General features: G+C 39.8%; 7 protein-coding genes and 1 non-coding gene across 8 annotated transcripts; 5 read left to right on the forward strand and 3 right to left on the reverse strand.

Annotated features, from left to right (window-relative positions):
- Positions 1-1,506: 1,506 nt before the first annotated feature.
- LOC18020072 (probable protein phosphatase 2C 49) lies at positions 1,507-4,081 on the forward strand. Its single transcript, XM_006402330.2, has 4 exons — positions 1,507-2,031; positions 2,597-2,779; positions 2,856-3,091; positions 3,236-4,081. Exons 1-4 carry the CDS (start codon positions 1,873-1,875, stop codon positions 3,792-3,794), a joined length of 1,137 nt encoding a protein of 378 aa, XP_006402393.1. The 5' UTR covers positions 1,507-1,872; the 3' UTR covers positions 3,795-4,081.
- Positions 4,082-4,271: 190 nt separating this feature from the next.
- LOC18020073 (SUMO-conjugating enzyme SCE1) lies at positions 4,272-5,929 on the forward strand. Its single transcript, XM_006402331.2, has 5 exons — positions 4,272-4,605; positions 4,694-4,777; positions 5,082-5,234; positions 5,306-5,419; positions 5,660-5,929. The coding sequence occupies exons 1-5, from the start codon at positions 4,537-4,539 to the stop codon at positions 5,720-5,722; spliced, it is 483 nt and encodes a 160-aa protein (XP_006402394.1). The 5' UTR covers positions 4,272-4,536; the 3' UTR covers positions 5,723-5,929.
- A 511-nt stretch (positions 5,930-6,440) lies between these two features.
- Positions 6,441-7,173, reverse strand: LOC18020074 (ubiquitin-40S ribosomal protein S27a-2). Its single transcript, XM_006402332.2, has one exon. It carries the CDS (start codon positions 7,101-7,103, stop codon positions 6,630-6,632), a length of 474 nt encoding a protein of 157 aa, XP_006402395.1. The 5' UTR covers positions 7,104-7,173; the 3' UTR covers positions 6,441-6,629.
- Positions 7,174-7,343: 170 nt separating this feature from the next.
- Positions 7,344-7,416, reverse strand: TRNAA-UGC. Its single transcript has one exon. It is a non-coding gene; the product is annotated as a tRNA-Ala (tRNA).
- A 127-nt stretch (positions 7,417-7,543) lies between these two features.
- LOC18020075 (E3 ubiquitin-protein ligase hel2) lies at positions 7,544-11,030 on the forward strand. Its single transcript, XM_006402334.2, has 7 exons — positions 7,544-7,826; positions 8,044-8,358; positions 8,460-8,668; positions 8,752-8,800; positions 8,893-8,982; positions 9,068-9,130; positions 9,216-11,030. The coding sequence occupies exons 1-7, from the start codon at positions 7,659-7,661 to the stop codon at positions 10,752-10,754; spliced, it is 2,433 nt and encodes an 810-aa protein (XP_006402397.1). The 5' UTR covers positions 7,544-7,658; the 3' UTR covers positions 10,755-11,030.
- Positions 11,031-11,143: 113 nt separating this feature from the next.
- Positions 11,144-12,619, reverse strand: LOC18020077 (F-box protein At3g62230). Its single transcript, XM_006402333.2, has one exon. It carries the CDS (start codon positions 12,574-12,576, stop codon positions 11,179-11,181), a length of 1,398 nt encoding a protein of 465 aa, XP_006402396.1. The 5' UTR covers positions 12,577-12,619; the 3' UTR covers positions 11,144-11,178.
- Positions 12,620-13,111: 492 nt separating this feature from the next.
- Positions 13,112-15,392, forward strand: LOC18020076 (probable receptor-like protein kinase At2g47060). Its single transcript, XM_006402336.2, has 8 exons — positions 13,112-13,213; positions 13,545-13,640; positions 13,757-13,998; positions 14,088-14,214; positions 14,295-14,568; positions 14,664-14,796; positions 14,902-14,988; positions 15,109-15,392. Exons 2-8 carry the CDS (start codon positions 13,556-13,558, stop codon positions 15,235-15,237), a joined length of 1,077 nt encoding a protein of 358 aa, XP_006402399.1. The 5' UTR covers positions 13,112-13,213; positions 13,545-13,555; the 3' UTR covers positions 15,238-15,392.
- An 885-nt stretch (positions 15,393-16,277) lies between these two features.
- On the forward strand, positions 16,278-19,212 carry LOC18020078. Its single transcript, XM_024157030.1, has 3 exons — positions 16,278-16,606; positions 16,758-18,333; positions 18,426-19,212. Exons 1-3 carry the CDS (start codon positions 16,315-16,317, stop codon positions 18,634-18,636), a joined length of 2,079 nt encoding a protein of 692 aa, XP_024012798.1. The 5' UTR covers positions 16,278-16,314; the 3' UTR covers positions 18,637-19,212.
- Positions 19,213-19,354: the final 142 nt, after the last annotated feature.

A 19,354-nucleotide genomic window follows, 5' to 3' on the forward strand; every position in this document is an offset into this window, starting at 1 on the left:
TTCCTGTTCTTGATCTCGATACGAATCACTGTCAAAATCTTACTTACTCTTTCGACTGCCGGTAAACTTATATTATATGTACTACTAAAAGAGGCAAACATGTCATAAGTCAAAAATATTAACGGGTAATATTAATTTTCAAACAAGAAAGAAAGCCACTGAGCCAACGGGTTTCAAACAATTCACCAGTTAAAGCTTTATGGGCTTTTCGTGATGAAGGCCCATTAAATACCGTCTGTCATCATGCAGCGCTAACGTAATCTGTCATGTTAATTTTCCATAGCACCACCAGGCACCAGCAACATTTTGCCGACTCATATCTACTGATGTAATGCTGATTAATTGTTAAATCTTTATTGGCTAGATATTTTTTGGACTAAAGACAAATACATAGTTCTGGATCAAGATTTTTAATTGGTTCTCAGACTTTCCACGAAACACGTTTCACATTTCAACAACACGTTAGAGCTTTGATTTATCAATCTATTATATTAAAACAGAAACATTTTTAGTAATTGTTTCCAAACACTTCCAAAGTTTTAATATAATATTTTATTTTATGTTTATATTTAATTTCTATAAACTAGTTATTAATTTAGATATTTTTAAGTTTTCTAAAATCTAGTTACTTTTTCTTTTTAAATAGCTGAGTAATTAATAATTTTAAACATTATTATATCTAAACAAAAAAATTAATACAACCTATATTAAAAATAAAAAATTCTCGTGCAGACACACAAAGTTAAAATTTAATTACTTTTTTTTTTTAATAGCTGATTAATTAATAACTTTAAATATTATTATACACAAGGCGGATACTGTTCAAAACAAAGGCGGATAACAAATTGTATGATTCTTTGCTATATTATTTTAAATGCACTTATTTTCTTTACAAATTAAAACAGTAAAATTTAGAAGAAGAAAAAAATATGGCTTTGGATAAAAGCAAGACTCGACGTGGATATGGTTTTTCTTTTTACCGTCAAACAATTCATTCGTAATTAAACATTATACAACAAAGCTCTGCATATTTGTTCTTGCATTCTTCGCTAATACATCAGCCACTAACCAAAAAAAAAAACTGGATATGTTATCCGCAAAATAATTAAGAGGTTCTTTGCCGCTTAAAAGGTTAATGCCAGTCAATTATTCGTGACAAAGATGAAAATTAAATACCATCGGAAAAAAATACTGATGATGTGGCATGACCAATCCACGGTCACCTTGGTGGCTTAAACGGTCCAGATTAATCTTCTTTAGTGGGGGTAATATCGTGAAAACGCAGGTGTGGACAGGGATAAACCTTTTGAGATTCTAGTCGACAAAATCCTTTAATTTCCTAAACTACCCATACTATTTTATATTATTACAGAAATCTCCCCGTTATTTCCGAGGAAGTCCTCGGTAGTTGGTAAGTTGAAAAGGGAGGGTGTTTCGAATTCCGACGTCGTTTAAGGGTACACGCGCGTCAAAGCTGAAACTCCACCTATGACACGTATCATCAAAAAGGGCTTAGTATTAGCCGTGTGTAATCCACAAACTAAACACCGATAACAATCCACATAAGATCTCTGATTCGCTATACGACCGCCACGTGTCCGCTGCATTCACCGGTTACCCAGTCACCCACAATTTCGTCTTTCTTTAATCTTATATATACAAAACAGAGGAAGCCATCGCGAGAGGAAAATAAAAACAAATACGCCAACTTCGAAATTGTCAAATTTAATTTGAAAACAAGTGAACGGATTTTGGTAGAAAAATCAAACAAAAAAGGCGGTGATTAAAGAGTACAAAGTTCCAAAGGATCGATCTGGTTGTAACTTATAGTTGCTGTAAAAGTGAACGCGAAATTTGATTGTGAAGAAAGAGATGGTAGCAGAAGCAGAGGTTGTATTTCAACAGAGTTTGCCGGTGGTTCTGGATATTGATGGAGTTTCTTCCGCCGTCAAATCTCCAGTTTCTTCTCCGAAATTGGGTATTCGTCGATCGTCGGCGTCGGTTTCTGGCGCTTTGTTGCCTTCTCCGGTGGTAAGTATTAAGCTTTCAGACATGTTAAAGATTAGATTTTTCATTTCTTTCTGGTCTCTTTACGGGTTTACCTAGTGAAAAGAGAATTGAAGGTTCTCTGGCTCTGAATACTAATCGTCTATAATTAGGAATTTAACCGAATTGATTTGGTATCAAGGTGATTCTTAAGTTGGTATTAAGATGACTTTATAGGAAACGAAACGATCTGGAACACTTCCGAAATGATCTTTTAGATTTCTCAGGTTCATTTATGGTTGCGTGTTGTAGCAGATATTAGATGCTTGTTGTCCGAAACTAGGCAAATTAACCGACTTTAAAGCTGGTGACTTTCAGAACTAAATGCAACTACTTTTCTAAAGAACCCTTATCTGTAGTTATTGTGTTTGTTAATATGTCTTGTCTTCACTACTTGTGTTCAATTTATTGATTTTCTCAATTAAGCATGAGTTCTAGCCTTTCTCGACTTGCATTTCCTTTGATTGAAGAATCGGGACTATAGTTGATTGTTTACAGGACAATGACTGAAATTTGATTTATTTTTTCAATAACGTGTATACGTTTGTAGGGTCTAAAGCAGGAGGATGATTGCGATTCTAGTGTCTCGGTTTATGTTCCAACCATCCGGTCTGGAAGCTACGCTGATATAGGACCAAAGAGATTCATGGAAGACGAACACATTTGCGTAGATGATCTATCCTCCCAAGTTGGGTGTCTTTTTGAATTGCCAAAGCCAAGTGCTTTCTATGCGGTAATGCATCGTTGCTTCCTTAAAAAATCGAATGTTGTTTTAAAGATAGAAGAACCTGACTTGACTTCCTATTTAGGTTTTTGATGGTCATGGAGGATCAGAAGCAGCAACGTATGTGCGGCAAAATGCCATTAGGCTTTTCTTTGAAGATGATAAGTTCCCACAGACAACGGAAGTGAATAGTGTTTATGTTGAAGAAGTTAAGAGTTCGTTGAGAAATGCGTTTCTCCAAGCTGATCTTGCTTTGGCAGAGGATTGCAGCATTAGCTCTTCTTCTGGCACCACTGCTCTTGCTGCTCTTATTTCCGGAAGGTACGCGTGTTTTCTAAATTTTGTTCTTTCGTTTTCTATCTAACTCGAGAGAGCTCTCGCATATAGTATTGGAAAATATGGTTAGATTCTGCAGTTATATGGTTGTTTAACTGTGATTTACTTTGATTATTGTCCTTGTGGCAGACTCTTAATGGTTGCAAATGCTGGAGACTGCAGAGCGGTACTTTGCAGAAAAGGCAAAGCGATAGAGATGTCTCATGACCATAGACCGATCAATCTACCGGAGAGAATAAGAGTAGAAGAGTCTGGCGGTATCATTGAGGACGGTTACCTAAACGGAGAGTTGTCTGTAACCAGGGCTCTCGGCGACTGGGACATGAAACGACCACACGGCTCTAAGTCTCCACTGATTTCAGAACCTGAAATCAAGCAGATAACTCTAACCGAGGACGACGAGTTTCTTGTAATCGGGTGCGATGGGATTTGGGATGTCTTGACAAGCCAAGAAGCGGTTAGCATCGTGAAGCGCGGCTTAAACCGACACGATGATCCGACGAGAAGTGCAAGAGAGCTTGTGATGGAGGCACTGAGGCTGAACACGTTTGATAACTTAACGGCGGTTGTGGTATGTTTTGTGACGGTGGACAAAGAGGAGGAGACAGTGGTCCCGTTGGAGAAGAAACGGTGTTGTAGCCTTACGCCGGAGGCTTTCCGTAGCTTGAGGAATCTGTTGGATAGCTGAAGCTATTGTTTGTATGTGCTTGGTGAAACCCCTTGGCCCTTGATGATGACGAATAATCTCTTCTCTCTCACGCTGCTTTTGAATGTAAGCAGCTGATAAGAAAGACACTGTTGAGATAACTCTTGTGTATATGTATTGTATATGTTGTGTGCTTTGGTCTATATATGTGGGATTACAATTTTGTGTAAAAGCTGTTGATTGTTTTGTGTGTATAGTGAGAAAAATCAAAAATGAAAGAAAAACCGTCCCTGTAATTCTTGATCTCATATTTGTTGTTTTTTTAATCAGTAGTCGAAATTATTATCTACGGTTCATTTCCATCTTTAAATAACACAAAAAATATTCCTATTGGGGAATACTTTGGCCACCGTCCATCCATCATCAACCAAATTTTTTTTGTTTTTCTTTTCTTTTTTTTTTCAGGTGCGAAACTCTTAACTTATTTTTTGTTTTTGTCAAAAGCTCTTAACTTTCAGCCGCCAATATTATGTAAGGAAAAAAAAAAGTCACAAGTAATGTATATATGTGAATTTTTCTCAATAATTATTGACCAAAAAAGGGAAGAGTTTAATATTAATCTTAATAAATAAGCAAAAAGAAAAAAAAAAACAGTATAAACGCAAAAGCCGACGAAGAAGAATGATAGAGAAAAGACTAAATCGGGTGTGAAGTAAGCGTAGTCGGGTCATTGGATTTTGGAATTGGAAATTGGAGATCGAAGCAAAGGAAGCAGACCGAAGTCATGTCCGGTGGAATCGCACGTGGTCGACTCACAGAGGAGCGGAAAGCGTGGCGTAAGAACCATCCCCACGTATGTTCATCTTCTTCTCCTCCTTTTGCCCTTTTCTTCTTCCTCCTTCTTTCTATAATTCAAATCAAATCTGTTTCCTCTGTTTTAGGCTTTCGTTGCCAAGCCGGAGACTTCGTCTGATGGAACAAATAACCTAATGGTTTGGCAGTGTATCATCCCTGGCAAATCTGGGGTAAGACTCTATACTCAATTCAATTTCATGGGTTGCTTTGATCTCGAGTTTAGGGTTTTTGCAACTAGTCTTGTTTTATCCAGTGTTGCATTTTCTTGTGATATGTCTTGCTTTCTTCCTCTTTTCGCTCCCGCCTACATATTGCTTGCTCTATTTGGATCATTAAGATTAGAGTAGATCATGCATAGGTCTTGTATTTTGGAAAACTATACTAGATTCTAACATTCGATTGTGTTGATGCAAGCAGCTGGTGTTAAAGTTAATTGTTAGAGTGTGAGTTTAGTAATGGGCTTCTTGTTTGCAGACTGACTGGGAAGGTGGATTTTATCCCCTGACCCTCCATTTTTCGGAGGACTACCCAAGCAAACCTCCAAAGTGCAAGTTTCCTCAAGGTTTCTTTCATCCTAATGTCTATCCTTCTGGAACTGTGTGCCTCTCAATTCTCAATGAGGATTATGTAAGCACTTCCCACTGTTCTCTTCTTATGAGCTAAAACTATGGTGGTTAAAGAAAAAAAGTGGCTTACAGGGATGGAGACCAGCCATCACTGTGAAGCAGATCTTGGTTGGTATTCAGGACTTGCTTGATGAACCAAACCCTAATGACCCTGCACAGACGGAAGGATACCAGCTCTTTGTGCAGGTTTTGTATTTTTGTTGCTTTATTGCATTTATGATATATTCTTATTAAACTTGTCGACGACCATAATAGTGTCTTTGATCACTATATTACACACTTGATTTTGCCTACTTCATATGGCATGTTACTTGTGTCGTAGGGATCACTTGTTCTTGAGTTTCAGTTATATAATTGGAATTTTGAGTAGTAATCAATAAGCAAGTTTGGTTTTAAGATTGGTTTTGGTTTTGTGCGGTGCTGCAGGATAAGACTGAATACAAAAGAAAGGTGCGACAACAGGCGAAACAGTACCCACCAATTCTTTGATATCTCTCTTCCCTCAAGTCAAGTCTCGTTATATGAATGATTCTCTGGCTCTACTTGTAAGAGACCTTGACTACATGTTACTTTTTTTTTTCAATTTTGAGTAATAAGGAAATACATTTCCCTTTTCTCTCGCTGTGCATTTTATGCAATAGACATGGTAATGATTAGATTCATTAATGTGAAATTACTAATGAAATTTACACACCAGACCTTTTGAACAAAGCTATTGGGAAAGATTATGGTCTTATGTTGATCGCCAACGAGTATGTGCGGGGTTGCTTCTCTAGTGAAGAGAAAACAATACTAGAGATTGAATGAACTAGTGGGGAAGAATTAGAGATTAAATTGTGTAATTAGACGACATCAAAACTCGGATGAATAGAATATATGGAGAAAAGGTCGTCTAAATTTTTTCAGATTAGATTATAGGATTCAGGCTAAGAAAACACGCTGCACAAACATGAACCGACTTTTTTTAACTTCGGCAAAGCATTTGATCGCTGATCAAAATTAGAATTCAACTATCATAACCAATCTACGTGTCAAATGTTACATTTCAAAAGTCCAAATGTGAACACAGAGAGTCCATTTCAAAATGTAAGATATTTGCTAAACGAGTTGATAATGCTAAAATCAAAGTTGATTTCTCAAAAAAAAATGCTAAACCAAAGTTGCTAAACGAAGAAATGATTGAAGGTGTTCAAAGTAATGTATAAAAGATTAATCAACGGGCTAACAGAATTTAAAACTAGAAATATCATCACTCCAGATAAGAAATCCAGAACAAAAGATGTTTAACACCGAATCCATTACAACCAACAAAACTTATAAAAGTACCAAATCGTAACCAGTTCTTAAGAGATAGAGAAAGAGAGAGAGAGAGTGATACATCTACCGATTTAAGGTATCATTCCTCAGCTCCCTCTTTTTGGTAGACGTAAGTGAGACCACACTTGCCACAGTAATGGCGATCGAAGTGACTAGCCATGAACGTTCCAGCACCGCAAGTTGCGTTTGGGCATTCTTTCCTGAGACGCTGAACCTTACCAGATCCATCGACTTTGTAGAATTGGAGAACAGCGAGCTTCACCTTCCTATGCTTATGCTTGATTTTCTTCGGTTTCGTGTACGTCTTCTTCTTCCTCTTCTTCGCACCACCACGAAGACGGAGCACGAGATGAAGCGTCGACTCCTTCTGTATGTTGTAGTCGGCGAGTGTGCGCCCGTCTTCCAGCTGTTTTCCGGCGAATATCAATCGCTGCTGGTCCGGTGGGATTCCTTCCTTGTCTTGGATCTTCGCTTTCACATTGTCGATGGTGTCTGACGATTCGACCTCAAGGGTTATTGTCTTCCCCGTTAGGGTTTTCACAAAGATCTGCATCTTTGCGGCAAAAGCGTATCTCGGCTGCAGAAAAAAAAAAATATCAGAATGGGGATTTTGTAGGAGAGGTAGGTTAAAGAGAAGACGATTCTAGGGTTTTGGACTATGCTATAGCTCAATTACGCAACTACCCTTCATTTCCGACTATTTTCCAACGATTAATTGCGTTTAATTTTGGGCTTTCACTGAATCTCATTAGGCCCATGGCTCACTAGAAGTGAACGAAAAAAAAAATTAAAATGGAGATGCAGGGAATCGAACCCTGTGCCTCTCGCATGCAAAGCGAGCGCTCTACCATATGAGCTACATCCCCAAGTGATCACCGAATGACATTAACGTGTTATTAAATTAAACTTTAATACTAATAATTATGCTTTTCCCAAATTTTTTTTCGTACTTGTTTGACCCAATTATACGATTCGTAGACCTTTTCGCATTCTCCATCTTGCCTTTTAGCTTCCCCTCTGAGAACCCTAGATCCCTTTGCTTATCATCTCTTTGTTCTCTCGCTTCGAATCAATTTTCTCAATCCCAATCCCAAATTCAGCACGAGCCATGGATGACAGCTGTGCCGTCTGCGCCGATAATCTCGAATGGGTTGCCTACGGATCTTGTGGTCACCGAGAAGTTTGCTCCACATGCGTCGTTCGTCTCCGTTTTGTCCTCGGCGATCCTCGCTGCTGTATCTGCAAAACTGAGTCTCCTTTCATCTTCGTCACCAAGGTTATTATGGCTTTCCTCTTCTTAATTCCACCTCTGTTGCCATATCGCAGCTGCTCTTTTTCATCTGATACATTAAATTTTTTCCAGAATTTGTGATTAGCACCCGCTATCTCAGTTACTTAATAGCGAAGATTTTTGTCCTAAGATTCTCAACTTTTTCTACCTTAGCGGTTTTCCCAATTAATGCTTATATGGAGTTTCATGAAAAAAATTGCAGGCATTGGGTGATTATACTCGGACGATCAATGACTTCTCGACCTTCCCATCAGCACCAAAGGAAGGTCGTGTAGGAGGAGGGTTCTGGTATCATGAAGACACTCAGGCTTTCTTTGATGACTTGGATCATTACAGGATGATCAAAGCAATGTGTAGACTCTCGTGCAGTGTTTGTGACAAGACGGATGATCAACCAAAAGAAGGAGGACCAGGGCCAAGGCATCGTTTGCGGATTAAGAGTGTTGAACAGTTGAAGGGTCATCTATATCATAAGCACAAATTGCATATGTGCGGTTTATGTCTCGAAGGGCGTAAGGTGGGAGCTTCAAAACTTCATATGTGCATGCTTATTTGCTATTATGTTCTTGGAACTTTTGCACATTTTTTACATCTTTTTTTCCCTCTCTACATGAACAGATTTTCATATGTGAACAAAAGCTGTATACTAGAGCACAACTTAACCAACACATACACACTGGTGACTCTGAAGTTGATGGAAGTGAGAGTGAAAGGGGAGGCTTCGCTGGACATCCTATGTGTGAATTCTGTAGGAATCCATTCTACGGTGATAATGAATTATATGCTCACATGTCTACAGAGCATTACACCTGTCATATTTGCCCAAGGTAATGCCAGTTTTTAATTGAGTCGTTTATATTTTGAGTGTGTGTAACCTGAATGACTTGATTGGCTTCAATATCCAATATAGGCCGCAGCCAGGACAATATGAATATTACAAAAACTATGATGACCTGGAGGTAGAAACATCAACCATTTTCATTAGAGCTTAGGTTAAACTTGTGGCTGCATCTGTACTGATTCTATTTTATTTTTATCTTTTTTGCTACAGCTTCACTTTCGCCGTGACCATTTCCTTTGTGAAGACGAATCTTGCCTTGCAAAGAAGTTCATAGTTTTCCAAAATGAATCAGAGTTGAAAGTAAACACTTTTGCTGAATTTCTCGTTGGTCTTTTTTACTTCTGCTCTATGGACTTTTGTTAAGTATTTGTATTTGTGTTTTCAGAGGCATAATGCTATTGAGCATGGGGGTAAAATGTCTCGGGCTCAGCGAAGTGCTGCATTGCAGGCATGCAAACCCTCTTGCCTGGTGTCTTTTGTTAATTCATCTTCTAGTTTGCTTTCTTATGTTTAATATTGTGATTCCGCTCCAGATACCAACGAGTTTCCGATACCGACGAAATGACCAAGAGAATCGACGTGGAAGAGCTCGATCATTTCGTCGTGAGCCTGGTGATGACGATTATAATCTTGCAGTTCATGCTGCACTTCGTTTATCCGAGTCTGAGTATTCTCGACAAGAGCCTGCACCTCCGCCCACAAGTGCACCACCTGGATTCTCTGAGATCAACAACAGGCACATTGATGATGGTGATCCTCTTATTCAACCAATGGAATCTCTATCAACTACCGATATGGAACCACCTTCGCGGTATCTTCAAGCTGTGGGCAGCTCTGGTGGTGTTGTTACACGACTTGGAGAATCTGCTTTTCCTCCTCTCGCTGGTCAACCGAGATCTGGACAGAACTTGGAGAGTGTTCCTACTAACACCTTGGCTGCTCGTCTTAGACGTCAAACAAATCGAACTCCTACCGCTACTGCTACTGCCGTTGCGAGTCCTTCTCAAGCATGGCCAGCGGTTAACCGAGGCCCAGCACAAGCATCTAATATAAGTGGTCGTGGCAACTCTTCTTCGGGATGGCCAGCAATAGGTCGCACACCTGCACAGGCCTCTAGTTCGTCAGCCCAATCGAGGTCCCATGCAAGAGTTTCACAGCCTAGACCTCCAAATTCTGCGGTTCCACAGGCTGCTCGTAATGCAAATAGGATTCCTCACTCATCCTCAGCCCCTAATCTATCTGATTCAAGATCACTTCTGCCTTCTCATTCGGATTTTCCTCCAGTTTCTTCTGCTGTTGTGCAAAATCACAAGTCATCATCCACCAGTACACAGGGATCTTCGAACTCCCAACCGCCTCCAGATGTACAGTCTGCAAACAAATCATTGATTGAGAAAATGCGATCTGCACTTGGTCATGATGAAGAACTATTCATGACCTTCAAAGATGTATCAGGGCAGTATCGTCAAGGTTTGATTGATGCAAGAACTTACTTGGAGTATGTTAAAGGTTATGGATTGTCTCACTTAGTTATCGATCTTGCTAGACTCTGCCCTGACCCTAAAAGGCAGAAGGAGCTCATTGATACCCACAATGCCAGTTCAAGTAAAGATGATACAAAGGCGAATGGTCAGGCTGCTGCGCAGAGCTCGTCTCAAGCTAAAGAGAGTCAAGGTTCAAAGAAAAACAAAGGGAAAGCTGTGAAGATTGCCGATCCAAAAGAAGCATTAGCAGATAACTTTATGGATACGGTGAGGAGGTTGCAATCCTCACAGAATCCTCAGGCAGAAGAAGAAGACGCTATATCGAAAGATAAGAATACCTACCGGTCAGACAAAGGCAAATCACAAGTAACAGTGATAGACTCTTATTCGACTGGAAGCAGCAAGCAACAACGTAAGAAAACATCTAAGTTTCACAGACTACGACTTGGTGATGGATCAATGGCTGCGTTGCTAGATCTTAACAACTCTAACCATGAGCCTGAACCGGAATCAACGGTTGACAACCAAACGAGTGGTTTAGCGGTACGTGGTGTTTGGCGTAAAGGAGGCGCCAAACTTTTCTCCTAAATAAGTAATTCTCTCTATCTTCTCAAGGTGCACGATGAAGATGACAATCCTGGAAAAAGCTCATCTGCCGCTTATTTTTATGTCAGGAGTGTGAAGGTGGGCATTTTTGAGGAATTTTTTTTTCGTAATGAAAAGTCGGGTTATGTTCTTTTGGTGTTATTTTTTCTTAATCTTTTTTTCAGTGTTTTTTGTACTTCAATTGCTCTTTTTCTTGGAGGGATTTAAAAATGAATCGAAACTGTAATAATGAAAAGAAATCCTTTTATTTTAGATTAACCAAAGGTTGTGTAAATGTATGGGTACAATTTACAAACACAGTGACCACATCAATTCATTGGAAAACATACTAAACAATCAGCAATAACCACATCAATTCATTGGAAAACATACTAAACAATCAATCCCTGATTCTTGGATGATATCTTCAATCATCGTGTAGACGAATGCACAGACGATTCGAAGATGCCTCAGACTTACAAAGCTTCCTCACTGTAGCACGTGCCAAGGTCTTGTGAGCCTCCAGAGTTCCCACCGGCAAATAGAGGTCTACCCTCTCCAATACAAGACCCAACCGAATCAAAAACTTCAAAATTTGTAACTCGTACGCGCCGCCAGTGAAATTCCTCACTTCAACAACCTTTAGGGTCTTCTTCAAACACTTGTGGCTGATTACGTACGTCCAATACGTTTTTGGACAGAATCCAAGATTGGTCGTTGGCGCATGTATAGGAGGAAGCATTTGGAAAGTGAGAGTTTCCAAGTCAGGACAGCTATTGATCATGAGTCTAATCCCAATAAACTCATACGGTACCATACTCGTCTTGATTACCAAATGCCTTGTTTCCATCGGTGCTTGTAACCGAACCGGGTCTTCACTGTCTTTGATCATCTGGATGAGAAAACGACAGACCGTTAACTTCCTAGCCGATAGAAGATCATAAAGGAGACCACAGAGAATTGTTCCCGTCTCTTCGCCGTACTCTGTTTCTGCACCAAAATCCAAGTATGCTTCTTCCATTCTCCTATTCACTTGCATGAACTGAAAGTAATGAACTTTTCCAGAGTACTTGAAGATCTGAATATTGGGCAGGTCGAGGGTAGAGTGCACCGTGGCGAAACTGCAATTCTCGAATATCAATTCCCTTAACCGGTTGTTATATTCGGTTATCGCTTCGAGGCCAACATTCGAGCAGTTTTGGATGCTTAGACTCTCGAGAAGAGGAGTCTTTGATAACAAAGCCATGATCTTCCCGAGTTGGATCCAACCAAAACATAGACTTTTCAACGAGCCCGGTCTCACAAGCCTTGATGGATCAAAATTGCATGCGAATAGTTTCAACGACTCCAGAGTCGCGAGACTGTATGCGCACTCCGGCAACTGAAACACACTCGCTCCTACTGCTGCTTGATTCCCCGTAGTCGAAGAAGGGTCAGAGAAATCAAGAACTAGATTCTTGACTTGTTTGGAGACGGCGAATTCGATCAGTGACGTGATCTCTGTTTCGAAGCCCACCGGTTTGGAGAGACAAAGTTCGAATCTTTCGATGGCTGCACCGGAATATTTGGAAACCCAGTTAACCATGTAGCGAACGAACGACACCCTAGCATCCCTTTTGGTTTCTTCATCATTAGAAACAGAGCGTTTCACGAAATCGGATTCTTTGAAAGATACATTGGTCGTTTGACGATGGAGATTCTTCCAGCGCTTGGCTAGAACACTGGTTTTCACGGCTTCCTTGAAGGGTAAGTTAGAAATAACCAGAACCAGAAGGGGCTCCGGTAAACTGGATAATCTGTCTCCTCGGTTTCTTCTTGAATTCATTGTTAGTGATTTTTGGAGAACAAAAAAACGGATTCAAAGAAGAAGTAGAGTGTGTTCGGTGGAAAGCAAAGGGTTGAATTGTTTTCTTCCTATATATGCTTTTGAAAGGTTGCGACTTATTGGTTTTTGATGGCGGTTTATATTTTAACTCTTGAAACCGCTCTGTTTACAACGGTTTCCTGTTCTTTTCGTCTTCTCTGTTCCTTGTTAACACTGTTTTACTCTTGAATTGCACCGATACGAATTTCCCAATTTAAATAATGGGACCCGACTGGGTCGATGATTAGATAATGATACTCTGAATGGGCTTGATTTCAATGACCCATATTTTATAGGCCCACTTAAAATGGACTGACTTATTTTTATGGCAATCGGCGATTTGATCCCGTTTGTCGTCATCACCAACGGCGTGAAACGAACGTTGACTAGCTGTCAAACGTTGACATTTAAGTCCAAGTTAGAGCAGTCAGGAAGAAAGTGGGTCCTACCAAGACGTTCGATTTCTTTCTTATCACAGCGCAAAAGTTTAGATATTTTGCTTGCTCCAACGCTTTTAGAGACGATTTTTTTTTGAGATCTTCAAAACCTCTCGCTCTACTGATAATCCTTCATTTTTGTGTTTCTGCTTTAGATCAAGGTGATTATTGGTTCTAGATTAGTAGTGCCGCGGAATTTTCTGAAATATTTGTTCGAATTCGCTAAGTTTAGTTTCTGAAGATTTGATGTCAAAAAAAAAAATTTCTGAAGATTCTTCTAAGTCGCTTCATTCACTTGGAAAATGCGAGGCTTTAGCTATAATATACGCTTTACCGCAAGTTGGGTTTTTGCTCGATTTTCTGTGTAATGTGTGTTTGATACTTTAAAAAAAAAAAAAAAAAAAATGTGTGTTTGATACTTTGAATGACTTGGGATTTTCTATGTGTGTATATTCTTATTCCAATTGTGATCTTGTGAACTGAATGCTACAGAGACAGGAACAATGAGCTGTTTCGGTTGTTGCCGTGAAGATGATTTGCTTGGAGCAAATGATTATGGAGGCCAGAATATGACCAAACAATCTGGAGGTATCTGTCTTAATTTTGTGTTTTTTTCCTTTTTCTTCTCCCTAATTCATACAATAGTCTCTCTTACTATCAGTAATCGTGTCTCTCTTGTTCAAATCTGTGTTGTCGAATTGAAGGAAATGATGGAAGGCGCAATACCTCTGAAATTGCACAAAAAACTGTGAAGGTGCAGCCTATAGAAGTAGCCGCCATTCTCGCTGATGAACTTATCGAAGCAACAAATGGTTTTGGATCAGAATCTCTCATCGGTGAAGGATCATATGCAAGAGTATATCACGGGTTCTTAAAGAATGATCAGCCTGCAGCAATCAAAAAGTTAGACTCTAACAAACAGCCTGACGATGAATTCCTTGCCCAGGTTTGGTGGATATGCACTTACTTATGGTTATCGTTGAATGGATTATTATGTGGCTCTGCATTTTTTAATTTGGAAAAATGAACCTGCAGGTTTCTATGGTTTCGAGGTTGAAGCATGATAACTTTGTCGAGCTGCTTGGTTACTCTGTTGATGGGAACTCGCGGATACTTGTCTTTGAGTTTGCCCAAAATGGATCTCTTCATGATATTCTTCATGGTACAAAATGTAGAACTTATTTGTTGTTTTACTTCCCTTATGTTGTTGTTGGTGTTATAACATATCCCATGGTTCCTCAGGGAGAAAAGGTGTCAAGGGGGCAAAGCCTGGTCCACTCTTGTCGTGGCATCAACGAGTGAAGGTTGCGGTTGGAGCAGCAAGAGGGCTTGAGTACTTGCATGAAAAGGCGAATCCACATATCATCCACCGCGACATAAAGTCCAGCAATGTTCTAATCTTTGATGATGATGTAGCTAAAATCGCTGACTTTGATCTTTCAAATCAAGCTCCTGATATGGCCGCACGCCTTCATTCCACTCGTGTTCTTGGAACCTTTGGTTATCATGCCCCTGAGTATGTTTGTTGTCAACTTTCCATTGCTCAACGCCTCTCACTCTCTCTCATATGCTCTTTCTCTTTCTCTCTCTCTCTCTCTCTCTTGATACCAGATATGCAATGACTGGGCAATTGAGTGCCAAGAGTGATGTGTACAGCTTCGGCGTTGTATTGCTCGAGCTTCTAACAGGTCGAAAGCCCGTTGATCATACATTGCCTCGAGGCCAGCAAAGTTTAGTCACATGGGTAATACCGATCTCTTTCCAAAGATATTTGAACAATCTCACATTATATTTTATCGGTTTTACAAAATCTTACTAAACAATCAAAACTCTGCTGCTTTTCCCTTAGGCTACACCAAAGCTAAGCGAAGACAAAGTTAAGCAGTGTGTTGATTCAAGACTCGGAGGAGATTACCCTCCAAAAGCTGTTGCTAAGGTATAAGACCAAAACCATTCTTGAACTAATGATTATAGAACACAATAGAAGAAGGGAAATAATAGCAGCTTCCTCGAGTCAAATGTTTTACGTTTACTCGGCTTTTTGTTGATAATGTAGTTAGCTGCTGTTGCTGCATTGTGTGTACAATACGAAGCTGATTTCAGACCAAACATGAGCATTGTCGTCAAGGCTCTTCAACCATTGTTGAATGCTCGGACCGGACCTGCCGGAGGAGGAGCACCTTAGTGTTAAGAAGGAAAATTGATTTACCTTCCCATACAACCCTATCAACATAGTGTTCATAGAATTACGACATTAATCCTAATTATTTTCTCCAGTAAACTGACATGTGATTGTGGGAAAAAAAACTATAAGAAGAGGGAGTAATTGAAACAAAAAAACAAATTGAATCGATATTTTGTTTATCATATTAATTAGGGCGTTAATAGAATAACTTAGTTAATTTAAAGATATGTTAAATACTTAAAGCGAAGAAGAAAATAGCCAACATAGTATATAATGAAAAATGGAGATAAAGAAGAAGATTAGCAAAGTGTGTCTGTGAATGTGTTAAGATTGACTATAGGAACTCTTGTGAACTGTATATGTATATGTATTGATATCAAATATAAGCATCCAATGTTATGATAATTACTGAACCGAAAAATTAGGCGTCCTGGACCGATTTTGGCCGGAATAGACCGTTTATAAGTGTATTACTGTTCTCGGTTTTCTACTGTTCGGGGTACATATTTGATAAAATAAACATCAACATCAAAGATAGAAATCGGTATAAATAAAAATGATAAAAGCCTAACCGAGAAAGTCTAGTAAAATGCATTAATCGATAGGGAAAAGAAAAAGAAAAAAAAAAAGGACATATTATTATCCTTGTGGAAAGTTAAGAGATTGGACAGTGACGACGTAAACGTCGGTTTCTCGTGACAGAAAATTGGAAGAAACTAGGAAACGGAAGGGAGGTTTCTTCGCAGAAAACGAAAATGCTGAGTCTTTCGTCTAAGTCAACGTCAATTAGAAAACGAACAAATGCACGAGAATTTTCCACTAACCACAGTATCCAAGCACTACTTTCTAGTCTCAACTAATGCCAACAAAGCAATCACCACGATTCTCTACCAATCGAAACGCTTCATCATTCATTCCCGAAATTACCCTTCCCCTCGAGTGCCACGAATCGTCGCTACTCTCAAGGGTAAAAGCGTCCAATCATAATAGTTTCATCAGTAATATAAAGGGTAGAGAAAAAGGTTATATGGTTTAATAATAATAATTGAATGCCCTTCTGGCACGGTAGCGGCGGCGATGAACACGGCGGGCGAAGCAGATACTGAAACGATGCCGGTGGTGGCGGCGGAGATGGCGGAGGCGCAGTACGTGAGGGCGAAGACTGCAGTGTGGTGGGATATAGAGAATTGTCAAGTCCCCAAAGGTGTCGATGCTCATGGAATTGCGCAGAACATTAGTTCTGCACTTGTGAAGATGAATTACTGTGGTCCAGTCTCGATCTCCGCTTTTGGCGACACGAATCGTATTCCTCCGGCGATACAGCAAGCCCTTAATTCCACCGGAATCGCCCTCAATCACGTCCCCGCCGGTGAATTTTCTTAAACCCTTATTGCGCGACTATTATTGTATCATCTACACTCGTTGAGTCGAAATTGTTGTTTACTGTTTTGGTTTGATTCTGAATTTAGTAGCTGAAGAGTGTGTTTTCCTTTTGGTTTTGATGTGTGTTGTTGCTCCAGGAGCAAAAGATGCGAGTGATAAGAAGATTCTTGTAAACATGTTTTGTTGGGCGCTGGATAATCCTGCGCCTGCAAATTTTATGCTGATCTCAGGGGATAGAGACTTCTCCGATGCTCTTCACCAGTTGAGGCTGAGACGGTACAATGTTCTTTTGGCGCAGCCTCGCAAAGCATCGGTGCCGCTAGTTCATGCTGCAAGGACAGTATGGCTTTGGACAAGCCTCTCAGCTGGTGGAAGCCCTCTCTCACGAACCGAAAGCTTACAGCTTATTGCCAATGCGACGTTACCAACTTCTTCTGTCTCAGAGACATCCCCAACTCAGGAGTATGTTCCATCAAGCCAACCTCTGGATTCAAATCCTGACACCAGAAGAAATTTTGATAACAAATTCAAGGTTAAATACCTTCCGAAATCGTCAAATCATCAGCCTGCCGCACCAAAGGTTCAGGAAAATAAGCCTAACGATAACCAACGTCAGCAACAGAACACTCAAGGAAAGCTGTTTAAGAAACCACATGAGTTTCTTACAAGTAGTGAGCCATCTGTCTCCACCACCATACCTGCTCCCATTTTACCCACTAGCAATGTTAACTCTTTCCCTGGTAATGTGATGAGTAATCCTCAGAATCAGTACAATTATCCTCCTCGACCTGTTCCTTTTCCTCCTAGACTACCTTACCCTAACAACCCTGATCCTTCTTGGAATAATGGAAATAGCATCCCAAACCATGCGCAGAACTATTATCCCAATGCTCCCAGGCCTGGTGCTCCTAATATCCGGCCGTCTTATGGTAATGTATTCCGACCTTATCGCCCAGAGAATCCGCATCCTCCTATTGGTAATGGTTTCCGTCCAATGCATCCCAGAAATGATGGCCCTAGATACCCGTCTCCTCCTCTAATGGCTGCACCTGATCTCAGCAACTTAAGTGTATCTCAATACCCGAGTCAAACTCAAAATCGTCCTAAATTCAATCCTCAGGTTAGACATGAGTTCAGACCAAAGATGGAATCCTCACATTCTCCTAGCTTAAACGGTCCAAATAAAGGTAATCTTCCACGGTCTAGTAGTGGTAGTAGTGCCCCAGTAACTCGTTCTACTACAACCACAGGCTACACCAACTCTTCCACTCCTGGAGTCTTACCTTCTCAGCCTTCAGTTGTTACTACTGTATCTGGTTCCAGCAATGGTGTGTGGGGAACACAAGAGTGCCCACCACCATCTGAGTATGTTCAAGGCCTTATAGGCGTTATCTTACATGCTCTAAACATCTTGAAAACCGAAAAAATTATGCCCACCGAGCCCAATATCTCGGATTGCATTCAGTATGGAGATCCAAAGCATCGCGGTACTGATGTAAAGAAAGCTTTAGACGGTGCAAAGGAGCATCATATGATCATGGTGATAAATATGGGAAAACTAAAGCTTTACATTGGCAAAGATGAAGCTCTATGGAACTGTGTAAACCCTTTAGGGGGCAACCCTAAGCAATACCCAAAACCAACTTGGGATAGAATACAACAGTTTCTAACCTCGTCTTCTGGGCGAGAGGCGATTATGTCAACTCAGTGCAGGTTTGAAAGTTTGTTTACATATAGAATCTATGGTTCTTTGTTGATGAATGATTCTAAAGTTCTTTTTTTTCTTCCTCTTATCTAATATGTAGGTACGAAGCTGCACAAGTTCTGAAAAAGGAATGCCTAAAAGAGTACACTTTAGGTGACATAGTTCAGATCTTGAATATAACAACAACCTCGAAGAAATGGATTACTCATCATCAAACAGGATGGAAACCAATTACTATTAACCTTGCTGCGGAAACTACAAACGAGAAAGATAATCCTGAAACCGTGACAGGTATCCAAACTGTTGCCTGAAAATCAATCTTTGTTCCGTGAAATACTGAAGATGTAGTGGTAGCCAACTAGCCATAAGCAGAGCATATGTGGGTTACTACTTTGAATACCAAACCTAGAGAACTAAGACATGGAAACTAGTGTTTTCCATATCAAAAACTGCAGAATGCAATGATTCTGAAGTCTAAGTAGTAGTACTATAGTAGTAGATGCACTTTTTTTTTTTCATTTTACTTTAGTCGGTAAGTGAGTCAAGCTAGAAACTTGGGGGATGGTTAAGGTACATGGTTGGGTTCATAAAAACCTTATTGTTACTATCAAGAAGAAGGTTGCCTAATTTCATCTGCTGGAGAATAAACAAGTTTATGGGAGAGAAACGTTGATTTGGGAATCTCTGCATCACTAAAGTTTCCGCAATCTGTTTCTTTTGGTCTCAGATATTTACGTGATATTCCAATGTCGTTGGGGGGATAATACCTGTAATTTCAACTCTTTTTTTTTTTTTTTACTTATGACTTTTTCTGAATCATGTTTCGAGAGTACCTTATTGTGTGATACCTTTATCTATTCAATGGTATTGAAAAACTATCTTTATTCCATCAATGATTTATTGAAAACTATTAGTTCAAGATAATAAAGAGACGAATTTTAGGTGTATCCTGGTTAAATATATCAAAGTATAAGTACACCATATAATCTAACCTAATTGTTACAATATTATATTCATATATTTCATTTA

This window comes from Eutrema salsugineum, unplaced genomic scaffold, assembly GCF_000478725.1.
Source record: "Eutrema salsugineum unplaced genomic scaffold, Eutsalg1_0 scaffold_19, whole genome shotgun sequence".
Classification (NCBI taxonomy): Eukaryota; Viridiplantae; Streptophyta; class Magnoliopsida; order Brassicales; family Brassicaceae; genus Eutrema; species Eutrema salsugineum.